Source organism: Anopheles stephensi, chromosome X (assembly GCF_013141755.1).
Source record: "Anopheles stephensi strain Indian chromosome X, UCI_ANSTEP_V1.0, whole genome shotgun sequence".
Taxonomy (NCBI): Eukaryota; Metazoa; Arthropoda; class Insecta; order Diptera; family Culicidae; genus Anopheles; species Anopheles stephensi.
In genome coordinates this window covers 3,628,915-3,654,964 of record NC_050201.1, presented here as the reverse complement: position 1 = coordinate 3,654,964, position 26,050 = coordinate 3,628,915, and the positions used below count along the sequence as shown (strand labels likewise).

The 26,050-nt window shown below is 48.4% G+C and overlaps 5 protein-coding genes across 7 annotated transcripts; 2 read left to right on the top strand and 3 right to left on the bottom strand.

Annotated features, from left to right (window-relative positions):
• Window positions 1-3,061: 3,061 nt before the first annotated feature.
• On the bottom strand, window positions 3,062-12,317 carry LOC118504733. Of its 3 annotated transcripts, none has more exons than XM_036039615.1 (8): window positions 11,986-12,317; window positions 8,357-8,839; window positions 8,096-8,290; window positions 7,934-8,031; window positions 7,434-7,823; window positions 4,319-4,690; window positions 3,799-4,258; window positions 3,062-3,737 (listed from the first exon to the last, which is right to left on the bottom strand). In XM_036039615.1, the coding sequence occupies exons 2-8, from the start codon at window positions 8,747-8,749 to the stop codon at window positions 3,237-3,239; spliced, it is 2,409 nt and encodes an 802-aa protein (XP_035895508.1). In that variant the 5' UTR covers window positions 8,750-8,839; window positions 11,986-12,317; the 3' UTR covers window positions 3,062-3,236. The 3 variants fall into 3 exon arrangements, with proteins under 3 accessions (XP_035895508.1, XP_035895518.1, XP_035895498.1); XM_036039625.1 differs by lacking the exon at window positions 11,986-12,317 and adding an exon at window positions 11,598-11,808; XM_036039605.1 differs by lacking the exon at window positions 11,986-12,317 and adding an exon at window positions 9,850-10,010.
• Window positions 12,318-15,859: 3,542 nt separating this feature from the next.
• LOC118504800 (pro-resilin-like) lies at window positions 15,860-16,841 on the top strand. The gene is made up of 3 exons (XM_036039785.1): window positions 15,860-16,170; window positions 16,293-16,373; window positions 16,441-16,841. Exons 1-3 carry the CDS (start codon window positions 16,078-16,080, stop codon window positions 16,567-16,569), a joined length of 303 nt encoding a protein of 100 aa, XP_035895678.1. The 5' UTR covers window positions 15,860-16,077; the 3' UTR covers window positions 16,570-16,841.
• A 129-nt stretch (window positions 16,842-16,970) lies between these two features.
• Window positions 16,971-21,919, bottom strand: LOC118504717 (splicing factor 3B subunit 1-like). The gene is made up of 6 exons (XM_036039560.1): window positions 21,616-21,919; window positions 21,245-21,519; window positions 21,052-21,175; window positions 20,898-20,977; window positions 20,659-20,832; window positions 16,971-20,598 (listed from the first exon to the last, which is right to left on the bottom strand). Exons 1-6 carry the CDS (start codon window positions 21,641-21,643, stop codon window positions 17,323-17,325), a joined length of 3,957 nt encoding a protein of 1,318 aa, XP_035895453.1. The 5' UTR covers window positions 21,644-21,919; the 3' UTR covers window positions 16,971-17,322.
• A 376-nt stretch (window positions 21,920-22,295) lies between these two features.
• Window positions 22,296-23,497, top strand: LOC118504793 (neuferricin homolog). The gene is made up of 2 exons (XM_036039772.1): window positions 22,296-22,699; window positions 22,768-23,497. The coding sequence occupies exons 1-2, from the start codon at window positions 22,405-22,407 to the stop codon at window positions 23,277-23,279; spliced, it is 807 nt and encodes a 268-aa protein (XP_035895665.1). The 5' UTR covers window positions 22,296-22,404; the 3' UTR covers window positions 23,280-23,497.
• On the bottom strand, window positions 23,441-25,100 carry LOC118504788 (E3 ubiquitin-protein ligase MARCHF5). The gene is made up of 3 exons (XM_036039758.1): window positions 24,852-25,100; window positions 24,097-24,768; window positions 23,441-24,026 (listed from the first exon to the last, which is right to left on the bottom strand). The coding sequence occupies exons 2-3, from the start codon at window positions 24,765-24,767 to the stop codon at window positions 23,606-23,608; spliced, it is 1,092 nt and encodes a 363-aa protein (XP_035895651.1). The 5' UTR covers window position 24,768; window positions 24,852-25,100; the 3' UTR covers window positions 23,441-23,605.
• Window positions 25,101-26,050: the final 950 nt, after the last annotated feature.

Genomic DNA, 26,050 nt, shown 5'->3' with positions numbered 1-26,050 from the left:
AATCGATCGTAACTACGCCGCCGCGTGGCATTTCCGTGGCAGGGTTTTCCAATTAAGTTCCTGTAAGGTCAAAGCGAACATCACGGATCGAAATCGGTTCGGGGTTTTGGGTTTTTATTTTCTTCCGCGATTTTTTCACCCCCTTCTTGGTGTCAACGCCAAACGAAGCGCGTTTGTTATAGGAAATCTTTAGCTATATGTGTACATAAGCAGACGAAAACATTGTTTGTTATCAAGGATAACACACCTTCGAACACATTCATACCGGCATTAACAGTTTGTATCTTTCTCTTTGTATGCGTGAGTTGCAGACAACAAAGAGAAACTTTTTTTTCATTTCTCAACACCGGTTGAGAGAAGCAAAACACGGGTTAGGTTAAGGAAGCGTGTCGGTGGAATGGAAAAAAAGCTGAATTATCATTATTCCTTCCCTTCGGTTTTACTGGTAATACAAAAGCAGAACTATTAATGTAGTTTTTGTTTTGTTTTTCTTTCTGTGTAATATACTTGTTTAGTTTTATAAGTTTCTTCATCCCTTTCTTTTTAATTCCGGCACGAATTGTTCCCGTCCTAAGTGGGTCTGTGCTACTAACATTGGCAATTCGTAACCAAATTTGAATCACGCTGTATATAACGACACGATTCGCATTCATTACTGTGCGTTGTGCTGTTATGAATTGTGGACAATAATAATCAGGAACACTCCGTTATTTCCATTGCGCCATCCATTAAATTCGGAAAGCAATATATTAATAATTTTATATTGAATCATTTTGATCGTGCGTGAACTCCACGTACAAATATGCTTCCATTTAGTCATGATAAAGAGTTATTTTTAAAATTCATATCCCTTTAATTAACACAAAAGAAGAAATGATCGAAATGGGTATAAAAAGGAAATATCCTGACGAGAATATATTTTTTTTCTTTTGTAGTTTGAATTTTAAGCCATTTTATGTATGCCGACAATAACTTGTAGCAATACTTTAAAACAAAGTAATATTTTCCTGCTTCCAATTGTATGTCCTACCTGTGGTTTGCACTGTGCAAAAATGGTTTGACAGCACTGGGGTAGGCTCGATGAAAGTGTTCAATCTGGCCGGTATCACTGCTCAGTTTACATAACTTAGTCGTACGACTAAAACATTCATCCAACCTCATTATCCTTTGAGAAAAATTTGAGAAAAAATGGTTAAAAATCTGTGGGACGCGAACAAAAATATTAAAAAAATAACGCGTTCGAAATGCTCCGAGAAACCCTGTAAAATAAGTCTCCTCTTTCGTTGTTTACTAATCGTCCTGTAGGTGCTCCTGTATGTACTAGTATACTGTTTGTGAGTAACTTTTTCACCGGGCAGCCAGTGTTGTCAAACTAGTTGGAAAATACCCCCAAAATATTTCATTTTTACCGCGTTTATTATATTTTCTTTTGTTATTTAGAATTTTAAGCAAACTGACCTTTAGCCGTTGATAAACGTAATTTTCGAACATTTTCGAATAGATATGTGTCATAGTTGGCTAATAATTCTCTGTTGTAGGAAATATTCCCCCTTTTAGTTTGCTCTTCTGGACTGGATGAAATGTGTAAAATATGTAAATAGTTACTTCAAAAATTGTTTCTAGCTACAAATCACTTTCGCATACTGTACATGGTTTTCTCCAGCCGTCCTGTACTATTAATGAGGATTTTCTTGCTTAAAACCCAACGATACTTCAAAGTGTAGCTCCATTTAGGGCAGAGTGTGTCATTTAAATTAACCATAAGCAAAGCACGCTGTATGAATGTGTAAACATTAGAAGCTAATTTTACGCCATTCCAACGTTCCGTCATTATTCTCGTAATACTCACCTATTGGATTAAAAATTGGATGTTTGGCGGAAGTGTGTGATATAACGTGGAACTTCTTCATAATTTAAACCCAAAACACAGAAGATGCACCTGATTCCTAAAACAAAAAAGTGAACAAATGATTGCCTGTGATAAAGAAGCAACATGGACGGAATAGTTGACACTGGAACTGATTCGATTCAATTCAAATTAAAAACAGAACCACACTGAAGTCCTGTTTGTTTAACGCTAAACACTAAAAAAGAAATAGTAACTGGCAGGGAGAAAACACAAACGCAGGGAACATGGATTGCAATAGACAAACACAAAACTGGAAGCTGATCAATTATGGAAAACCGCACGTTTTCAATCTTCTCTTCGTATGGGCTTGATAATCCACCGAAAAAATTTCCAACTCATGTTGCTACGACAATACTTTGCAAAAAATCTGTTTTTTTTCTACTAAAACAAATCATAGCTGAAGTTGGTTGGAAATCAACCAGTCCAGCTAAACTTAACTCCCATGTACAGAGCAAAACAATTAACAAAGTATGGATATGTAAAGAGAAAAAGTAAACGAAAAAAAAGGTTTAATACGGCACGAATCATTTCCAGGCAATCAGCAGCAAAAACCAAATATCAAGCATGAGCAGAAGAGAGAGAGGGAAACTTAGGTTTGTTTTTCTTTTCTACCAGCTAGAGGTATGTGAGAGATTTTTAGTTTTGCAAATAAATACGGGCAAAAGTACGTTGCTAGATTGGGTGCGATATTATTACTGAGGGTGTCTCCTTGTCTAGCCCTAACGATATTTATTCAATTTTAGTGCTTCAAAAATTCCCCATTGACGACCCTTGGTTCCGAAGGTTTCTCTATCATTTTCATTCTGACATGTCTGATGTTGGTTGTAGTAGTTTTGACAACCCTGGCCCACAGCCTAGCTTGTCTGTATTCTGGACGGCGGAGAGCTACTAGCGAATCATTCTCCCGGTGATGCTACAGCTCGTGGCCGCTTGGACGAAGTTGTTTGAACGAGGTCTCTCAGACGATGATGAGCCTCTTGGATGACAGGACCCTTAGCGGCCGCCTACTTCAACTACGGTTTCACCGGCTATTGTCGTGAGTAGTAGAGATGTCATCTTAGACTTCAATAGCTGAAATGACAGGCCCCCAATACCCAAGAATAGTTGCTTGGACTCCCTGGATGGTTTCCCAATCAGGCTTAACCGACTCTCTACCTCGCATTATCCAATTACAAAATCTTGCTTTTATTTACCACTTCGTTACACCGTGCCGGTGTAACCGTGTCTTGCTCTGCTACAAATAACATAAAATTCTTACCCTTACCTATCTGGCAAATAATGTGTCCGATACTCCGGTACCGCCGGGGTTTAAAAATAAAAACTTGATCTAGTACTTCGGTACGGGCCGTCCCTGGTGGCCCTTCGCCAGCAGGAAACTGTCAAGCGATACGGATTTGCGTGACTGTACGCCGGTGGTGGACGGTTCCGGTGCGATCGCTGTGGCCGGTTCCGGTGCGACATCGTTCGGTGACGGCTGGCGACCGGTGCTGGATGTAGCCGACGGGATCGGATCGATACGTTCGCACAGGTTCTTGATGCGCTTTTTGATCGAACGCCGGTGACTGTCAAACCGGCGGCCTAATCCCTCGAGCGCCGTTACGGTCGCCGATCGGGTGCTGGCAGGTGGTGGTGGCGATGAGGCCCCGGATTGTGGCTTTGGTGGGGCCGGTGTGGTACCGGTTCGGAGCGTCAACCGACGCCAGGATCCTTGCAGCTGCATCCGCTTCAACTGTCGCCACAGTCCGTGGTTGTGGTGATGTTCGGTTGGCGCGGGCAGCGATGAGGAGGAACCGGTCGTTACGGACGGTATCCGGTCGGAGACTTGAATCTACCGAAAGGAAATTGGACCAGCGTTAAGAATGTTTTGAGACTAGTGGCGAGATACTAACCGGCTCGTAGATATGCTCATCCACAGCATCGTACGGTTCCTGCCGATGATGGGTTGGCAGTGGATCGTGCGAACCGTTCGTCCCGACACTGTCCGTCTCGGTACCGCCGGCCACCGATCGGCGCGTCTCGAACAGATAGTTAACGTCCTCGTAGTCGTCGTAGTTGCTGCAGCTTCGTGCCGCCACCGGTCGGCGTTCCGTCACCGTCACCAGCTCGACACCGTCGGAAATCTGGGGCAACGATACGGACACCTTCCGGCCACCATTAACCCGACCGTCCGGCTCGTCCGCGCCGGTGTCCAGGGTGCGGGCTAGCCGACGCGATCGTTTGGCACGCACATCCACCACCGCATAGATCGGTTCGGGTTCCATCAGTACACCGGAAACACCAACCTCCTCGTACACGTGCAAATTGCAAGATGGCGCTCTATCCGGGACGCTACCACTGGCGGACGGTAAACTGTAAGTAGACAACAATTCGTAAGTCGTATTTGCAGAGGCTTACAAGTGACCGGCGTACCTTGCAGTAGATTTGATCGTAGCGGTAGTAGTACATTCACCCACAGACGGCTGCACGCTCGCCGTCAGCGATGGTTGACGCTCGTTAAACATGCTGTTGATGCGGCACACATCCATCGACTGGTGGTGTGATTTGCTCCAAACAACATCCTGATGCAGCCGAAATATCTGCTGCCTCGGTCGTCGGTCGTGCCGTTCCGCCCTCTCCTCCCCCGTCCCGTTCGCGCTGGCTGCTCCATCCACTCCGTCAACTGCTGCACTCTTGACGCAGTGCTCTGGACGATCCCGCAGTTCCGTGCGACCCCTCGTCGATTGGTCTGGTTTGGTGTCTTTCGCTGCTTCCAGCGGGACGACGGCAGACTCCGGCGACCGTCTGTGTTTGCATTGTTTGATGATGCACGCCGGATAGGGGGAAGAAGAAAAAAAACCCCGGACCAGAAACAGAACAGAAAGCAGGGGATATAAATATAGAATAAACCCCAGCCTTTTTTTCAATTTCTTGTCTAGACACTATGGAACCGGAGTTGGGTTTTGGAGGACGAACTGTTTGTTTCCGTCCAGAGATATCCAGAGTACAAGAGAATATCGCGAAAAGAGTTGCTCCCTTTCGGATATTGATAAAAAGGAGACTTAGACGAGGCAATTCAAAATTTCCAAGACTTCAAGATAACGCCAGAATTTAGAGGACTTTAAGAATAACTCATCCAACAAGAAATCCCATAGTGCCAGAGCGACTCCGGAAGTAAATAACGAGGGTATGAAGAAGTTCTTGTGCTGGCCTCTGTGCTCCTTCCACCCCCTCACGACTCTCTGCACGCCCGGGTACAACAGAGCATAGAAAGAATGGATGCTGCATCCACAGCTATTGAGACGGGTTAATGTATGCCGAAGCAGATGCAGAGACCTCCCTCCCGACTCCTCTTTATGTCTTTCCTTCCCTCTTTGCTCTTCTCGATTTTGCTATGCACCGAGGTACTTGAGCGTGCTGGATGGCCCAAGAACGCATCTCAAGTGGAGACGGGCAGAAACGCTGGAGCTGATCTTGATGTGGTCTGGTCTAGTTTTGATTAACTTTCCCGATGTTCGTTCCGAGCACGAGCTGTTTTAGATTATGCAATCTCGGTGGAACGGAAGAGAGAAATTGATCAAGCATCATGGCGGCGAAAGTGTTGTAAGGCAATTGGTTAATAGCAATCACACACGAAACACACATTGCGTGCAAACAAGTGAAACCGATGCAGTTGCAGTTACTTCCTGCTGTCTATCTAGTCATCGTCAAGGTCACCACCACGAAACCAACTAGGACTATAGGAAAAAAAACAATATTAAAGCTGGTCTGTTCTGTTTGAGTGGCCAGCTGAAGCAACAGAGTTTGGTAAGCAAACAAACCTTTTTGTAACAGAGTTTTGTAAGCATCCAATCTTGAGTTTTTTTTTGGAAAGGATTTTGGTTAGAAACAAACTCCACCCCAGACACATTGAGGCACAGTGGGCGAGTTTGATAGGGGTCCAAAGACCAAAATTTGACTTTAACTTCCAACTTTAGTTTTTTTTCTGTGCTGGTCCGCTTCTCGTTGGCAGTACGAAATCTTGGTGGGGTCTGCCATTTTTAGCTTCCGTGACTTCAATTATCCGGTGCATTTGGTACGGCCAAGTCGGTAGAGTCTGGACTTCTAATGCTGGACTCTTCTTGGCTTCGCTTGGCTTCTTCTGACGAGTGTAAGTCAAGTCAAGGAAGCCAGAAATGGCAAACCGGGTCCTCTAGAGGTTGTAGAGCCAACGAAGAAGAGATATTGAACAGGTTCCGTTCGGGATTCGCTCTATCCTCAAAGCAATACTTTCAAATTTGAGCCTAATGTTCGCTGCGAATGTCTCACTGTGCATTTTGATGGGGTGGTCGAGGACTAGCAGCAGTAGACTAGACTGTTTGTTGCAATCTGTATCGATTATAAAAGCATGAGCATTTTTAAATGCAGACCCGACACGGTCTGTTTGCTCGCATCAGTCTCCGGTTCAACACAGTATCCCCTCCCCCTTTGTACTAGCTGCTCCCTCGCTGCTGTTGGTGATTGTCAGGGGTTAAGAGGGTGGAACGGGTGCCCTTGAAGACGCACACACACACACACACACACACACACACACACACACACACACACAGCCAAACACTTTATGTGACACGTTCCGGGCATCAGCCCATCTAAAAGGCTCCCCCCGTACCATGTCTGCACATTCGGTGGAGTTTGAGATTTTCTTTACTCAGAGGGTCGCATCAGGAGGAGGACACGGTACAGCAACGGAGGCAGCAGACACACACATCCGTGCTTTATACCCTTCTGTCTGGGGCTCGGGACATGTGCATGCAGCGGGCAGGCCTTTGTAAACCTTTGGCCTATGTTTTCTTTTTTGTTATCGTTACTTCTATTTATAAAAGAGCATCTCCGCCCTACGTTGATGGGTGTTTTTGTTTATCGTGGAAAATTGTTTACCAGCGGGCGGCGGCAACAGCTTCAGTGTTGCTTACGTTGTTTTTCCCCCCGCGCGCTGCAAAACACTTTCAAGCAACAACAAGATGGCGCAGGCCAGGTTCGAAAGGATCTGGATCTGGTTTGTTTGACCAGGTAGAAGAAAAAAAAAAGACTACCAATTGAGTGACTGATTAGTGTCAGTTAGCGAACTGTTTATAAACCGTGTCCGGAATCAGAAACAGTACAGTCAGCTAGACCCTTCAACATCAACATAAAGCCAGCTTTGATTTGTTTAGTGCCCTCAACTGAAGACCTCCTCCTTCTTGTTGGATTAGAGGCCTGCTGGACCAAGGGTCGGTAAAGTACGGCTAGGTCCGGCTAGCTGTCTCTTCATCAAGACATCAGCTACCTTTCCTGAGCATCAACTTCAACCAGAGTTCTAGACCGTATACGGCAAGGGAATCAAAGTGGCATCAAAAGTCCTCAGAATTCTTAACAGGACAACAAGGTTACATTGAGTTGTTCGTTTTAACGGTGTAGAAGTGAGAAGCTGCTTTATCTAGCTATGATAGTTCTACAGGAAGGTCTATTCGTATTCGCCTAGAGATAAGCGTGAGACCCCTTGAATTCATACTAGACAAGGTCTACTTACCTAGGCTCATCAGGTCCTCCAGTACCGGCCACTTTGGTATCACTATCCCGCAGCAAGTTCGAACGGCTTTCGGTAGCCAACGACTTCCTGTCTTCGTGTGCGGTACTACCGTTCGGGCGTACCACCTTCAGTACATTATTGTTAAGATCATCCTTGTCCATGGATTCTCGGTCCGGCCCACACATCCGGTACCGGTCGGAAGCTTCCGCGCTGAAGCTGCGCGGTGGCTTCGGCGGTCCCGGACGGCTCGGCGGCTGCGGAGCCCGCTTCTTTACCCCCAGCGGGGCTGGCCCACACGGCCGGCTAATGATACCGGCAAACGGTTTACAGTTCGATGGCAACGAAAACGACGCTAGTGGTAACGTGGCACGCTGGAAGCTATTATGCAAGCTGTACGAAAATTCCCCACCCAAAAAAAAACACCAGATTGCAAACGAATGATTTGGAGTCGAATGGAGCAGAGAGTAATTTGGGATGCTTTCGCCGTACGATGGCGTTACCTGAAGTTGCGGTCCGCACTGATGCCTCCGTTCGCCACGGTCAAGCTGTCTAGCAGTGCCATTATCCATTCGGAGCAGCTACGATGATCGTCACAGCGCTGGAAGGAGAACGCAATGCAAAACCGTAACGCCGTAACGTTTGTCGGCCGACCGTCTACTCACGAATGTATACATAAGCTTGGAGTTCGTTTCGATGGTGAAACGCGGTCCAGTGGTTGGGATAATGACCGTCCCCGGTACCAGATTGATGATGTCCTTAAACGGTGCCAGCTTCTTCTCGTAGTCATCGCGCGACGAGTACGACAGCAGTAGTTGATTCTGGAGTATGAAGAACAGCTTTCGCCATCCACCCATTTTCTGTCCAAAAAGCAAACCACCAAAGATTAGTGAGGACCCACTCCGGATGATAGCTTCAGAACTTACATTCCTTTTCTTTTTTAAGTAGCCACACATCTTTACCACACCGGTGGACGAGGTGGTGGTAGATGACGTTGGTGTGTCGGCTGCTAGGACCCGTCCCGATCCTTTCGCTGGTTTGCCCAAATCTTTCGGCTCGATCGTATTCGACGCTAGGATGGCGGTTGGTGTTGGTGGTGGCTGTCGGACACTTGGCATACTGCCGGTGTCGTCCTCATCGTCACCGTTCGTGTCGTTGTCCTCGTTGCGTTCCGGTATGCCCGGTGACGTGGAACTTCCATTGCGATCTGCTGCCTGCTGGAGCACCATCGCATCGAAGGAAAACATTGACGGCGATGGCGTCGGTGACGGTGTGGTTGGGACGACGGCAGACACTTTAGTTGTCATGAATTTCTTCATTTTTGGGCGAGGTGTAATTTATTGGCTGGTGAGGCAAACTCTGATGTGCGTGTTGTTAGTGTCACGATCAAGTCACAGCAGTAGAAGTATCTAGAAGAGAGAGAGAGAGAATTGAGGTACAGAAGAGTTGGTTGGTGGGACCTGTAAAATCTTGGTCCGGATAATGCGCGTCAGCGCCCGAGATGGTGGTCTGAACCTCGGCAGATCTTATCCTTTAGACAACCGCAAACCACATACGCACTACTCTGCGCGATTAACAACGCTCACGAAAACACAAATCCTCAAGCTTGGCTAATAGCATGCCGATTGTCGAAAAGAAAGCCAACCAAAAGAATGGCAAGAAGCCCCCCCCCCCCCCCCCCCCATTACTAAATTGTACATTATTTCATCGTTAGTTTCGCCTAACCTAACCTCACTAGCTAAGCGGCGAGCCTTCGAGGTCTCGGCTATGTTGATACATGCACACAGCCCCGCGCGCGAGCAATTTAATTGGTTTTGCTTCGATGCCGTTTTCCCCGTTCCACCTCCAGTCTCTCTCGCCACTGCCCACCAGGAGCTGGGCTAAGATATTTATTGCGTGCTTAAGATATTTATGCAACCTGGACTGACTCTGGCAGACATTATATCCACCGCTCCGGAGGTCCCACTCGGGAAGTCCCGTGCCGTCGGGCCGCCGCTTTCAAATGTCCAAAATGGATTTTTTGTTTTGGGGGAACTGATGTGTTTTTGGATTTATTGCTCCCTCTCGCTCTCTCCTGCGGAATCTACGGAACTACCGGAGCAGTTTCACTTTCCTATCTGATGCGTTCCGAGCGTGATCCAGCGTAGAACGGCAAATGAGATGGAAAGTGTGTGGCACAACACGCGGGCTGGACGGAATTGATTTAATGTAGATCACTTTTCGGTTGCGGAGTGTTTCCCAATCAACTTCATTTTGCAATCGGCCAACATTTCACCGAGATTCGCTTGAGCGCCATTTTCTTTGGCAGGTGTTGCCTTTTGTTGTGCTGTCGATCGTCACGTAACACACGGATTCTGTACTCTCACTTTGCCCGCTTTCTTCGCACTTAGAATAACAAAAAAGGAGGACAGTCAATTACCAAGTCAAGCTGCCCCTAGAAATCTAGTCCGTCGTCATGTGTGCAGTCTTCATTAACACCTGTTCCTAGTTGGCCACACCATCTGATCGCGACTGCAATTGAGATGACACTGTCACGCATCGATTTTAGCACCTCTAGAACCTGATCCCAACACATAAGCCACACCGTTTGAGTGTGTTGTGTATTGCTGTGATTGTGTGCCCGGCACCGTCACCAACGACCACCCTCGTTTACAAAGCATCGTACTCAGGTGTCACCGATATATTTGGTGTGCGTGTACGTGGAAGGGTGAATGCAAAAGTTGCGACATGATACTATGGAAGACTAAATTCGATAAGTAGCGCTCTCAGTGCTCTCGACTACTGAGCGGGGAGATACTGGATTCTGGATATTATGGAAGATCACCAGGATCGAATTTGCATTTGTGGAGAGTGTTAATAATGGTCCAGCAATCCTGCAGCTTCTAGTGAGTCCAAGCGCAAGTGTCTAATGGTCGGATTCTAGCCTGTTGTCCTGATCTCTCAGGATATACTCTGACGAACTTAGATGATCGTGTGATACCGCTGTCAAAGTGTCGAGAGGATATATCCTAACGTACTCAGTTTCGTCTGATGTTTCTTTTCTTCTCTGGCACTACAACTTTGAAGCTTGCTTGACTAGCTTTATCCGTAGCTGGATAATCAGTCTTGCGTATAGGGTAGACGATCCGGATGAGATTCAATATCCGGTCCTGTCCGTCTCACCATACGCAGGACTGCCTATGCAGCTATGAGTTTAATCATGTCAAGGAAGCCAGTAATGGCAGACCAAGATCTTCCGAGGTTGTAAAATCAATGCACCAAGAGAAGAGATTCTAAGAGGATAATCATGGTTTGGCGACAAGGCGCCTACAAGATCGTTATTTAAGCTAAAGCTCATCGGCTTATTCCTCTTCTTCTTGGGCTCAAAAACCTCGAGCCTGCTATTTATAGCCTTCGTGACTTTGATGAAAAAGTCCACACGCGACTTCTTAGAGCCTTCCGTTGCTACTCTAATAGCTGGCTTCTAACCTCTCAAGTAAGTTCCCAAAAAGATCTTCAGAGCCTTCTTTCTGTGGAGTCAATTTATCAGAAAGAATATTGAGATCATGTTCCTACCGGACACAGGCGAACACTTGGCCTCTCAAGACGTTGCTACTCTGATGTCACTCGATTCTAACCTCTAAAGGTTTCAAAAAGATTTTCCGAGCCTTCTTTTTATGGAGGCGATTGATAAGATGGAATAATGAGATCAAGTTTCTACTGCACTCTTCGCAAAGTTTAGGAGCCTCATGTTACTACTCTAACGTCTGGCTTCTGTCCCCTAAAAAAAGCTTTCTAAACAGAGCAGCTTTGTAGAGTGAGTCGGCCTAATAGACCTATAGTGGACTAGGCTCATACGTTTACTGGACAGTTTTCGTCCACACGCAGGGCCACTTATAGAGGTATTTGTAATGCGAACACTTCGATTCGTATGAGCATTGGTAGCGTATCACGGGCATGTTTAACCAGCTTTACGATTAACACTGCCAACACCACGTTGAGCTCAGCTGTCAATATGGACTTGTTTGATGTAGTCACAAAAATTAAAAATCCAGGAATTCTCAGCGTTAGCTGATGTAAGCTATTTGATCGTAGACGTTTGATTGAGCGGCATATGATTGGTGGATTCGTATCGCGTCGAACAGCCAACGTCAGCCAACCAGACTGAAATTGAAGTCAGCAAAATACCTTGGACCTTGCATCAACTGGACGACTCCGTGTGTGTGATGGCTACCAGCTTTTGCATCACACACCTGTACCTGCAACCTGTCCGTCAGCGACTTCGGGCCACTTTGGGCAACACTGCCAGATCACGCATACGCTACACTCGGCGGCACATTAACCCGTACTTCACTCGGACACAGCAAGGCATCTGCCAACACCTGACCTGTGTGGGTCTCTCTCTCGCTCTTCAATATTTACACACAAACACGCACATGCACCCCGTAAACAAAACAAAGCGCATAACACAACGCAAATGGCATCCACACACACACACGCAACGGTCTACTCAGCGTGGAAAGGAAAATCGCTTCTATTTCCCTTTTTTTTCTCCCCTCCGCCAACACACTCTTACCTAAGCCCCTAATACCCTGGAACGGTAGAGACCCTCGGCGAACTCCACAACGGTGGCGGCACCAGAAGCGGGACGAGTTCTCGTAGGTTTAAAGCGCATCTCTCGGCACATCATCGAGGGCACACACAAAGGGGTTTGTCCGGGCGCGACTCACCCCGACACCGACCCGAACCTGCTGCTGCTGCTGCTGCTGCTGGAACGTGAGATACCGAACACTGAACACCACCGCCCGACCAGAAGAACGTGAAGAAAAGCGGATGTGTGCTCAGCAAAGCGCGCGCACCCCGCACACGCATTCGAGAGCACGTGCTTGCGCCACGGACCTACGAATCGCACTGGAAGCCGCGCATTACTTGCGTGGAAATTGTAGCCGCGCGAAACACTCGACACACACCCCACACACACACACGCGTGATTTTTTTTTGGGGTAGGGTTGGTTGGCGAAGTTCCAAGCGAGATGCTTTCTCTCTATTTTACTGGCTCTCGATGGCTAGCGTCCTCTGTTGTCTCTGGTTTTAGGGTCTATTGTTATACCCCCACCCCCTCCCCCCCGTTTTTGGAGGGCTGTCTGACTGGACCAGAGTGACCTGACAGACAAGATTTCCCACTGGACGGGAGACTGGAAAGGGCCAAATCGTTTTGTTTTTTTTTCTTCTGTGGAGCGCCCCAACCTGATGACACGTCCAGAGATCTGATCTCCCTGTGTACGAGCTCGCACAAAAATCTGACTGCTATGCGTTCTTAATATGTTGAGACAGGTATATTGGTCCGGGTCTGCCACATGACCCCGGAGATGATCTGCCCCACAGGCGTGATTCTAAGAGCAAAACAATCTACTGACGCAGATATTCCGCCGTGCCGGAAGTACAGTCGGTTGCGTGCCATACCGTTCGTTTGGCTGTTGTGTTGTTCTGCTTGCCTGGGCTCCGTCCAATGCTTCCGATACCCGGGCCCCCTCACAACGAAGTGGATTTCCCTCCTCTCGAGCGACCTAAAACGACGCTTGTCACTGTGTCAGCTCTATCATTTTTTTGTACGTGCCATTCGGTTGTGTTCCCTGTTGGAACTCAGGGCTCAGGCTTGTGAAGTTAACAACAGGAAAAGCAGAGCAGCTACCATACGTAGATACTAGTGTTCGTGTGGGAAATACGGTTGCTGATGACATCGTCCAAGAATGTACACAGGCTCACTTCCTTTTTAGGTGGGAGGTTTTGTTTTGCTGTTTTTTCGTGTGATAATTACTTTTTAACTACTTCGATGTAGGGTCGGGACATACGACTTGTCTCTATAAGACTGGACTCATTTGTATAGGCGAGAGAGACTGGATTCTTTAGGTGAATATTTTAAAGTTAATACCCATGGCGAATTCATGTGGATTGAAACTCTCCTTCAAATGCCTACCAGAGTTTCTGAGGCTAATGTTGATTAGAAATTAACATTATATTATTTTGAAGTTACTGAGCAAGTTTAGGCGAGAAGACTGGATTCTCCAGGAGAAGATTTTGTAGCTAATCCACTAGACTTGCATCCAGAGTTTCTAGGACAGAGCCACGCCATTTTTTAAGTTGCTGAGCAAGAATAGGCGGGAAAGACTGGATTCTTCACGAGAAGCTTTCCGATGTTCAAATCCCATCCGGACCGTTCTTCCGTAGGGAGGACTGACTATCCAACTACGTATCATTAAGTCGGTATCATTAAGTCTAGTAAGCCAGAAATGGCAGGCATGACCTAAGAGGTCGTTAAGCCAAAGAAGAAAAACTAAATCATGTCGAAGAAAAGAAAGACTAAATCATGTCGATTGGACCTTTCCTTCAAATTTCTACTACCGCATATGTCTACCAGAGTTTCTGAGGCTATTGTTGTCTACAAATTACCATTATATTATTTTGAAGTTACTGAGCAAGTTTAGGCGCGAAGACTGGATTCTCCAGGAGAAGCTTTTGTAGCTAGTACATTAGACTTGCATCCACACCATTTTTTGAAGTTACTGAGCAAGTATAGGCAGGAGAGACTGGAAGTTTCGCTAAGATGATAGACTAATTGGAACATTCCTTCAAGTCTCTCCAGAGTTCCAGAGTTCCTGGGACCACGGTTGACTAGAAAGTAACTTATTTTTTTGTTTCTAGGTTACTGAGCTATACTTGCTAGTTACTGGATTCTTCATGATAAGGTTTTGTACCTAATAACCTAGGAATAATTCATGTCCATGGGACCATTTCTAGGACTGGGAGTCCATGTAGCCAATACTCTAGTCTAATTAATATCAACTGGACTTCTTCTTCGAATGTCTACTTGCAACTAGAATTTCTAGGATCATTTGTTGACTGGAAAGTATAACATTTTGAGATTCAATAGCGACTTTGCTACAAAACCTTACCCTGACGAATCCATTTTTCCTCACCTATAATTGCTCAATAACTTCCAAAACAAAGTTATGATAATTTTTTCTCAAGTATAGGCGAGAAAGACATGCTTGTCTAATTCATATCGATCGGACCTCTCCTTCGTATCTCTACTAGCAGTCAGAATTTCTTACTGAGCAACTAATAAAGTTACTGAGCAACTTGAACTCCTGATACGAATTTGGTGACATTAAATGGAATTTCCTACAGCAGTAGCACACATCCCGCACCTAGCAAGAGAACTCTTTTTTTTTTCTTCTTCTTTCAAGTCAATCAGCACTTCGCCCATAAAAATCGTCTCATCTCGTTGTTCGAACGCCGCACGACTCAACGTCTTACTCGGTGCATCAAAAAATCGTCCACCCTTAAAGCCCTTCGCCGTTCACGGTCCCGTGTTCCACCAGATGTGAGCGGGATAAGCGAATGACACGGTGCGCATCAACCATCATCGTGATCGAGCCGGCATTTACACAGCCCCCCTCTCTCTCTCTCTCACGGCCGCCCCGTCAGTCCCCTTTCCGAAAATGGGGCCACTGGTGAGGATCACAGGAAGGAAGGTATGGGGCATGCTACGGTTTCAATAAAATGCATTCCTCGCATGCTTCTCACCGGCTGGCGCCCTCAGACTCAGGCATAATGCTTGCATAGCATTGTGTGTATGTCGTCAAGGTAAGTGAAGATAGCTGCAGATTCGTTCTTCCCAACCAGAATGGTGGTCGGTGTTTCGTTCGCGCATTGCCGAAGGTGGGCTTCATTCTCTATTTAGGGCAGGTATTCGGATCGCACCTTAGGATGACATTTGTAATCGGCCATCGTCTGTACATGGCGCAGAACATATTCAAATGAAGATCGTGGGATAACTTTGAAACCGGAGCACATGCCCGAATCTGAGCTGGAGATGATGTTTTAAAGTAGGGCTATTAAGATAAAATTTGGTGAATAAAGAGCTGGATACCCAGAGAGAGAGAGAGAGAGAGAGAGATACTTGAATGAGAGAGATAGCCAAAGTTTAAAGAGCTTGTTCCACCTGTTCCTACACGTGGTGTCAGCTAAAGCGGACGATAGCATTCCAAGTGCACCATGGTAAATGTTTTTAGACAACCAACCTAAAACCTCAAGCACAACAACGCCCGTTCTAGGCTTAATTGAAACTACACGATCGCATCGAAACGCAAACACAAGAAGCCCGAAAGCCATTCAATAAAGCAGATTAAATGGCAAAGGTCTTACCGATGGAGCAGCGCACGCGAATCCAACTCCCGGGACGGTTGCATCGAACGCAGCCGCCAACGGGAAGGCTGCTGGTCGTGAGCTGGTCGTGCCGCGCGTGGGACCAACCCCAGTTCCACACGCAGACGCGGACTGGCAGCTCGGAAAACAAGGGGATTGGCAGATTCCATCCGACACAATCGGCACGATCGTCCTCCCCCTTAGGCGCGACCGGTGGCAGAATACGTACGGGGAAAAGGAAGGTCCTATATATAACGGATAGGTGCGCAGTTGGTAGCATCCAGTACATCCGAGACATCCGAACGACTGTGATTGTGTGAACTTACCCGTGAATGTGCGTCCAGTGAAGTTTTCGTGTTACCTATCCCGACCGATCCTGGAACGAATTTGTCAGCTGTCAAACATCTACAGACGCCGTCCTTCCGATCAACCAATCCGTCCTCCTATCGATCGTGTTATCATGTCGCCGAAGGTGCTAGTGTTGGTTGGGGTGGTGCTGGGTGTGTGTGTGGTGTGTCTGCAGGCGGCACCGCAGGCAGAGAAATATGAAGCAGTAAGTAGAGATATACTGAGTGAATATCTGATGAAGAAGCGGAGTGTTTGGAATAAAAATGGAGCCAGAATTAGCCTTCTCAACATCTACACTTACATCGTCTTTTTTTTTTTGTCTTGTAGTACGAGTACAAGTACGAGGTGAAGGACCCCGAGAAGCAGCTGTTTTTCGACAAAAATGAAGCAGGAGATACTGCTGGCAAGGTATGTGCTGGTTGCTCCACGGCCCATGTCCCTGTGTGTGTGTCTAACGTAGGTTGGCTTCCAACAGGTAACGGGACGATATTCCGTGTGGTTGCCGGATGGGCGCCTCATGACGATCAAGTACATCGTGGACAAGGAGGGTGGCTTCCAGCCGGAAGTCGACTTCCAGGATAACGCGAACCCACTGTCCGGTTAGTAGCGTGCCGGATGGTTGTCCTCCGCCTCCGCTGACCCATACGATGTCGCGAACCCTCGCCAACCTCTAGCCTAGGATAAGTGTCGGACAGCTTGGAACGGAACATACGATTCCACCTGTGCGAATGTCGTCTGCCGACGATCGTGGAAGGGAAGGGATGGTTTCTTTAATTTATACCGTGAGTCGCTACGTTCACCCTCGTGCTGGAAAGTTAGATTATTGTAAATAAAGCTAGCCAACTTAGTCTCTACCTGCAAGGTATCAAAAATCGATACTTCTTGACGATCGTACAGTCTTGTCTGTGACTAACCGAAAGCGTCCTACCACCTCATCGGATGTTGCATACTTCATACTTATCTATCGCTAAGAAAAAAAAGTTTTCCTTAAGGGAGCGAATCTCCTTACCATAGACATAATTAGGATGATTTTTTATTGTTGTCCTTTTGTTGTCCGACGCCTCGACAATCAGGGCGGAATCTTGAACAGTAAGCTTAAATACTTCCCGTGCAGGTGGAACATTTCACAATCCGTTCAATAATGTCAACTAAGAAAATCGAAGAATGTATGGGATGATTAAGAAGAAATGCGACAGCGAAAATAAGATGCTGGAGCGCTAATGTGGAAGGTGACGTGTTGCGCCCTCCTTTAGACACGCTCGATTTAAATCGTCTAGCGTAGTCAGAAAACGATACATAATGTGATTATACCGAGGGTCCAGGTCGCCAGGCAGCTCGGGATGGTGCCTCCGTTCGCTTACAGATTGTACTCCAGCTCGTACCGGACGTACTGATTTTTCGGATCGTTCGTAATGCGCGGATAGCCGGCGATAAGCGCATCCTGGGCCCCAATGTACAGCGAGTTGTAGATCTTCCAGTACACATCGCGCACCTTCCGCGACGGATGGAACAAGCCCTGCAGCGTGTACTGGAGTATCTTGATCGGTCCGAGCGCTACCCGCAGCCCCTCGACCGCATCCATGAACGCCTGCACCAGATGGGGCGACGTTTCGAAGATGTTTGGCCACACGTAGTTGAGCAGATGGACGAGCGCGTCCTCACACCCGAACCCGTACACACCGAGCGACATGTGCTTGATCGCGGCGCACGCCGTCTGCCGGTGCACCAGATCGCGATCCATCAGTGCGTCCTCGAGCAGCGGACAGACGGCGTAGATGTAGTCCTTGCCCATCTCGCCGATGTACTCGAACAGGAAGGAGAGCGACTTGAGCACACCGTTCTGAACGTTCAGCTCCGGCACGCGGTACTCGTTCATGAGTGCTGGAAGCACGGTGAACGGACGGCACGTTTCGGCCACGATCGCGATGGCAACCGTTGTGCAGACACGGTTCTGACGCTCCTGCACCTTGAGGTTGTTGAGCAGCGTCGCGAGCACATCGTGCGGACCGATCGCTTTCGCGATGTACCCGAACGTGTTGACGGTCGCGCGTCGGATCGCTTTCTTGTGTGCTTTGAGCAGCTCGAGCAGCTCGAAGCAGATGCGCATCCATTCGCGGGCGGACACGTACTCCGGGCCCCGATCCGCGATGCGGCCGACCAGATCGATACAGTTCTCCTGCACCTTCTCGTGCCGGTTCTTGAGGATGGGCGTCAGCCGGGGTAGCAGATCCTTGATCGGGGGCGTCATCTTGGTCATGCCGATCACGTTCACGATCGCCTTGAGGGCGCCCAGTATGGAGCCGAGCACCTCCGGGTACTCCTCGCCAAGGTACTCGTACAGCACCACCCCGAGATGGCCCATCAGCTTCTCCTCCTGGCACGTCTTCATCACGACGGCGATGCGCGAGATCAGATCCGCGGCCTGCTGACGCACCTTGGCCGATTTGTTGTTCAACCGCCAGAGGATGGTACCGCAGATTTGGGGCAGGTACGGCTTCACGCGCTTGCTCAGCTGGTTCACGATCGTGCCGAACCCGTTCAGCATCACCACGTCCTCGGTCGTTTGCTCCTGGAACGCGTACAGTATACCGTCGATCAGCTGCTCCTCCAGCCTCGAATCGATGTCGGCCGCGCCAAGGTTCGCCATAATCTTCTCGATCGTTTCCATCACCATCTTCCGGTACTGCTCGTTCTCATCCTTCAGGTCATCCACCACGCGGTTGATAATCTCGGACGCGCCGACCTTGTTCGCGATCTCCACCGTCGTGTCAACCAGCTGCCGGTAGTTGCGCCGATCGAGCGCCATCCGGTGGTTCCAGAAGTGTTTGAAAAAGTGGGGCAATATCTCCTCCTTGATGTACTGCGCCTCCACACCATCGGTGGCACAGCACTGCTTCACCACCTTCAGCACAATCTTCTTCATCTCCTCGTCCGGCGACTGGAACTCGCGGATCAGAATCAGCATCACCTCGCGCGTGTAGTAGTTCGCGTACTCGGCGTCCATCAGCGGGATCAGATAGCCGATGGCTTTCAGGAACGCCGCCAAACCCTTACCCCGATGCGTCCGGATGCCTTTCCACAGCGGCTTCAGCACCGAGTCGAACGATTCGATACCGTACGGTGTGGCCGCCTCGGCCAGCGCCGCTAGGGCGAGAGCCGTGATGGTGCGTACCTTCTGCTGTTCGTCCACCAGCCCGTGCTCGATGATTTCAACCAGCGACTTCAGGTGGGGCAGAATCGCGCAACCCATCAGGATCGCTATCTGCTGCACGATCTTAATACCGGTGTGGCGTGCCTGCCACGATTTCTTGCTCTTGCAGACCGCCTTCAAGAACGGGAGCAGCGACGGAATGCCGAGCGCGGACGCTACGACAGCAAACGCGCGGGCCGTCGTGTTACGCACGTACTCGTCGATGTTGTCGATGTCGGGACGCATCGTGGAGATCATTGTCGCCAGACCGGCCGCCTTTGCCAGGTTGGAAATAATCTCACGCCCTTCCACGCGCGCATAGTAATCCTCGTCGATCAGCAGCGGTTCGATGACGACCAGTATCTTGTGCACGTACGGGCGGACCAGATCGTCCAGCTTGTACAGGATGCGATCGATAACCTTCACCAGCAGATGGCGTTCCTGGTCCTCCAGCGTCGGGCTCATCAGCAGCGGCAGGATCTGGTTAAACAGTGGCCCGGCACCGAACTCGCGCGATTTGTCCGTAATCTGGCGCAGCGCAGCCTTACGCATCGGGGGCGTACCGTTCTTAATCTTCAGCAGCAGCTTCATGATTTTGCGCTCCTTTTGCTCCTCCGGGCTGAGCGAATCTTCGTCCACCTCGACCAGCAGCTTGTCGAAGTACTGTGCGTCTTCCGGCTTCATGAACGGCAGATTGCCCTTCGGCTGATTGTCGACAAATTTGGCCGATTTGTCCTCGGTCTGGATGAAGAAGGCGGCCGGTGTGCCGGCAATCGGTGTCGGGGTCGCGGTCAGCTTGCGGGCCGGCGTACGAATCGGTATGTAGCCTGCCGGTGGCGGCAGTACCTTGTACCCGGGCGGGAACATCACGTCCAGCTCGTCGTCCGTGAACGGTCGGTTGCGTTCGTCGATTTCCTTCTCCCAGCGGTACGCCTGCAGCTGCTCCGGTGTCATGGATGCGAGATGGCCCGGTGTCGGTGTGGCCATCGCCATCGCCTTATGCCCGACCGGTGTCGAACCACCCGGCGTGAGTAGGGGCGTTGCGTGACCGGGTGTTGCCGCCGAACCGTGCGGTGTCGGGGTCATTGCGATCGACGGTGTCATCGCGGACGGTGTCGCATTGGACGGGGTTTCATCCCACCGGGAGCGCCGCTTGGAGGCGGGTGTGGTAGCGTCCAGCAGCACACCATCGCCGGACACGCGATCGGCACGCGGTGTTTCGGCCCACGAGTGGCCGGGTGTTTCGCGTTCCGTTTTCGGCGTTTCGTCCCACCGGTTGCGACGGGTCGACTTTTCGGCGGGCGTTTCGCGACCCGGTGTGGTGGCCGCACCCGACACGTGTGCCGGCGTTGCGTCCCAGATGCGCACGTTTGGCGTTGCGCCCGGCGTTTCACTTCCCTTGTGTCCGGGTGTTTCGTCCCAGCGATGATCGGCCGGAGTTTTCTGCAAATGAAGATGAAATGTAAGATCCTGCGCCAAACAGCAAATGCCTACACGACTTACCTCTGCATCCCACGTAGGGGTCGCCGGTACGGCAAGCTTTTTCGGTGCAACAAACTGCACATCGACTGCCTGATCCCAACGGCCTCGCTTTTTCGCTTCCACCGGGGCCGGTTTGGCGGCCACACTTATCTTCAACGATCCATCCTTCGCTTTTTCTTGGATTTTTTTGCGCAGCTACAGAAAGAAAGGAAGAAAATTGAATTAAATGATTGTCGGTATAGGGACTTACATTAACACACCTCTGCTTCTTCGCCTTTCAACATTTGTTCGCGCATAATTTCCGTGTACGATCGGGAGCCAACATCTGGCGTTTTGCCTCCTGTGAAAAAGACCCACATTAGTGATTCGAATTATGCTTTACGGGGGCGGAAAAAAAAGAAACGATATACGTACCATCGGCAAACGGATCCACACGCTCCGGCGAAATGACTAATCGTCTGCGTTTCTGGCGATACTCATCCTCCTTCTCTGCCACCGTCGGTTGACGTCGGTCCGCAAACGGATCATAATCTTCGCCCTGGAAACAAACGAATAACCTCGATTAGCGCTACTCAAAACCAAACCTCCATCCCTACCAAACCCGTACCTGACCCATCTCGTTGAGTAGTGCCGTCGGTGCCGTGTAACCCATCGGCCGGGTGTTCCGTCCGATGGGCATACCGTCGTCCTCCTCATCGTCAACATCGTCGTTGGGTGCGATCGATGTAACATAACCTTCGTACTTGTTGTTCGTATCATCACCGTCGTAGAAATCGCTGTCGAAGTAGCCACGGTCCGCCAATCCGACACCCTTATCCTTTGCCGCTTCCGCGTTCAGCTCTTTCTTTTTCGCCTGCAAATCTCTTATATGAGACTCGATGTCTGTAAGCAAAACGAGCGCATGTTTAGATGGAAGAAACCGAGAGTGAATGCTGATACAATCCCGGACGCACCACCACCAGCAAGCAAACGACTTACCTTCGTGTGTTCGAACATTATTTTCCATAGTTTACACTAAATCCGACGCTTTTTTTCTCTTAATATTTAGATTATAAGTTTATCACCACAGCAAACCACCAGAATGGTTATGTTTTTCCAGCTAACGAAGTGCGTGCCGAGCGTTTTCGCTTGCTACTGTTTACTGTTTGGCATTAGGTGGATGTAAAAGTTGTGACGTGTTTTACCCAGAAGCGTTAAATAATATTGCGTAATTTAGTAATTTTCCAAATTGTTTTAGGTTTGATGGAAATTATGGACGTTCTTTTGATTGATCAGATAATTAATTACATTTTACAACTAATAAAATTAAGAATTCTCAAATAAAAATCAAATACATCACGCTCCCAAACCATTGGCCATGTATACAATACACCAACCAACTTTTTCTCCTACCCTCGTGTTGGTGTTGGTGTTTGACAGCTGCCATGTGGTGTGAAGTGTGAGTTACACAGCGTTCACAGCACACACATTAATCAGCCCCGTTGATTTTTTTTAATAAATGCACGTTTACATAATAGAGTAGAAATCAATCCAATTCGAACATTATAGAACAAAATTGAATAGAAATGAAACATTTTTGCCCTAAATTTAAAATAGGTCGTAAAATTTAGAAGAAAAACACCTTTCATAAAATCAACTGCCTCTTCCAGTAACTGTTCCTGTCACGCCCGATGACAGCTCACGACGTTGGCAAATATAAACAAAATGTGTCTCGAAACTTGCATCACGATAACGACCGAAAAGCAATAATATCTTACCCCGATCGTGATGGGTTTTAACGTGGGTGCTTACCTGCGACACACCGTCGTAGTGGCGTTGGGCATTTTGTTATTTTATATATTAGCCTCTAAACGAAAACAAATCCTCGAGAGCGTCTTTTCCATTACCGACCCCGGAAAGGCACAGCTGGAACTGGGAGAACTGCTGTTTACCGAGACGGAGCTATCGAAGTTCAACGGCAAGGAGAGGGACCTGTTGTATTTGGTCATTTTAGGGCACGTATACGATGTCACGGCGGGCTTGAAACACTACGGACCAGGACAGTCCTATCATATGTTCGTTGGTAAGCTGCTGCTAGCTTCATCGCGCACCACCGTGCATGATCCTAATGCGTACCTTTGCCTTCCCCAGGTCACGATGCAACACGATCCTTCGTGACCGGAGAGTTCGACGAATACTCCTCCGAGCTGAGCGATGTTTCGTCGCTAAAGGAAACGGAACTACAGCAGCTCATCACCTGGAAGGAGTTTTACGATAAAACGTACCGGTACGTGGGTAAGCTGATAGGACGATACTTTGACTCGGCCGGCCAACCCACGGCCTACTATCAGCACGTGCTGGACCGCGCGGCAAAGGCAAACGATAGCAAGGACAACGAGCGACAGTATCCTTCTTGCAACGTTGAGTGGAAGCTTGAGATGGGCACCCGTGTATGGTGCACGAATCGCAGCGGCACAGGGCAAGAACGATCGTGGATCGGTCGACCAAGAAAGGTTGTGACGTCGGCTGAGGCCGACGGGGCCGGACGGGGCTCGGAACAATATTGTGCCTGCGTACCGGAAGGTAATAACGATGAGCAATACGTACCATTCCCAGGATGCGATAGTGCGGCTGAATCTTGCATCGTGCCTGATCAAAACTAGAACAAAAACACATTTCCGTTTTCAGTTTAAGCACACAAAGCCGTCCGAGGGTTTTCACGGGGGGCGTACCTAACTGTTAAGTTTGCTGCTTGCATAGCAAGACAAGAAAGTATTGAAAAAGCACATATCAGTAGCTTGTAAGCGGATAAAGGAGCACTCTATTTTTTATGTAACGAAATAAAAGGAAAGGTTTATTACTGTTTGCACGGTAAGAGTAATTTCCAGTTAGTTTAATGTGAAATGATAACGAAAAAACAAAACGGTAGCATTAAGTTCGAACCCCTGCTTCATACAAAATATCACACGCTGCCCGGGTGCTGCTGCTGCTATCCTGCACCATTCACTACACGTTCCTCTTCCATGGCCGGTTGCTGCTGCACCATTGCTTGTCCCTGGACCTGCTGCTGCTGTCCGGGACGGTCGTTCGCTTCGGCCGGCTGGCTCCGCGTCCAGTATTTGCGCACGTTCTCCGGTGTGTAGTCCAGTATCTGGCGCTGTTTGGCACGATTATGTTTCTTCTGGTGGAAGTAAATCTTTAGCATACCCTTCACCACCACGAACGCAAAACCACCCATCAGTGTGCGGTGCAGATCGTTTTTCACCGATTTGAAAAATATTTTCCCGACTATTGTTGACACGGTGGGTAGCAGCAAGGCACCGCAGAAGATGCGCGTCACCGACATTGGCTCGGATGTGCTGATCGTGCTACTCGGGTAAGCTTCTGGATAGTTGGGGCTGGGTTCGTTGCTGTAAATAATGGAAGAGAATCACACCAAAATCACCTTTCCAACTCGCCGAAACGTGTTTGCCAACTTACGAAACGGGCAGCATTAGCGAAATGACGGGATATTTCCTTATGTCGAATTGGCGGTTTTGCAGGAAGCGCAGCACAATATCCTCCCAGCGGAACATTCGGCCAATCACCAGCGCGACCGGGATGGTGGGCAGACACAGCAGCAGTGCGATCGGTTCCGCCTGCTCCATCATGGACAGGCCCCGTTCGAAGCCGGTCGTTTGCAGCACCGTCACCGCACCGAACGTTATCGCGGACCAGTAGATGGAGCAGACGATCGCACCCGCGGCCATCCCCGGGCTCAGCTGCTTCGCGATAATGTCGAGCCGCTCGAGCAGAAACGCGAAGCTTCCCATGGACGGCAGGATGATGATGTACCGGGTCTGACACTGCGGGCAGCTGATGCTTTTGTACGGGTTTCCCTTCTGCTTTTCGTCGATCCAGCGCTTCAGACACGACTGGTGCACCCATTTGGTCGCGCCGCGACAATTGCACGGCTGCACCCACGGTGCAAACTTGTCATCCTCCTCGGTGGCGAAACACACCCAGCAGTACCGTTCCTCGGGGTCCTCTGGTGGGGTCGCTGTGGCAAGCTGACGATCGCTGGCGGGTACGGCAGCTGGTGTTTCGGCGGCCGGATCATTGCCAGCGGCGGGTTGGTCGGTCGGCCGAACCTCCGGTTCGTCGGTCAACATGCTAAAGAGACGGATAGTGGATAAGGTGGCGATGAAGCGATGATAATGATTCGCTCGGCTTGCGCAATGTTTACAAAAACTTACCTCACAAACCTAATGCGCCACCAGTCGTTGCGATGTTGCTGCTTTTGCTACGCGCTGTGAAATGTTTTCCTATTTCCCGCAGCACGATGAACTAGATAACTAAAGGAGAAAAACTACTAGCAGGGAAAGTGCGTTGTTTTTGTTGAATAATTTTAGCTGGTAAATTTACGTCAGATCGTGTTTGACAGTGTTCACCGAAACGGGGGACCAATAGCAAATATGCATGGGCCGATGGAAATATTGCCACATACTGTAACTTTACTTCATTTCAAGGTCAACAATTATTAAGAAAAAGAGTTTTTTTTCTATTTTTTGTTTTGTTTCATTTGAAAAGTACATGGAAATTATTTTAAAACAAAACCCATAATCAAGATCCGTTATTTTCAAAATTTACTTAAAAATTGCCTTTGAGCTTAAAATTACTTCCCATAGTGCATTTCTTAGCTGGCTGGATTGGGATTAATAAACACATGCAAATATAACTTTTAGGCCACACGATTAACAAAAGTTTCGCGAATTTTGAATTGAATCGCTTATTTGAATTTAGAATTTGAATTTTATTAACAGCTAAATCTTACTTGCGCAAATAGCCTTGCTGAATATCGGACTCGGAAGAAGCACACGGAAACGTGTAAACGGTGCTTACGAATGAAGCGACCAGTGTCGAATGAAAATTTTAAAATTGTTTCACATTCCACCGAGTTTAATTATTTCGGTACAAAATTGCTATAACAAAATTGTATTTATTACTACATAATTCTGCAGGTATGGTATGGCATTATGAAAATGATTTTTGTGGCCTATTTTAATCAGCACAACCGCTGTCCGTTCTATGACACAGTGTGCTTTCGCGCCATTTTCCGTTGTGAAGCAAGCAATGCTGATTCAGCATAATATGCAAAACTTCACCGTTGCATACACACACATGCGTACACACAAAAGCACGCGCATTTATTTTTCCAGCGAAGCTCAGCACATACATGCTGTAAACAGCAGCATATGTCAGTGTGCAGGGTTAGCTCTTCTTTAAGTTTTGCGAAAATCAAAATATTCTTCACACGAAACAAGAGTTAATGGATAGCATAACCGATGCTAAATAAAAAAAAATAGTTTTTTGTTCACCTTTTCAGATCCTGCCGTTGCCCAAGTTTTTAGAGAAACGGGAAGGAAATGGGAAAATTTACTCCAAACCATTTAAG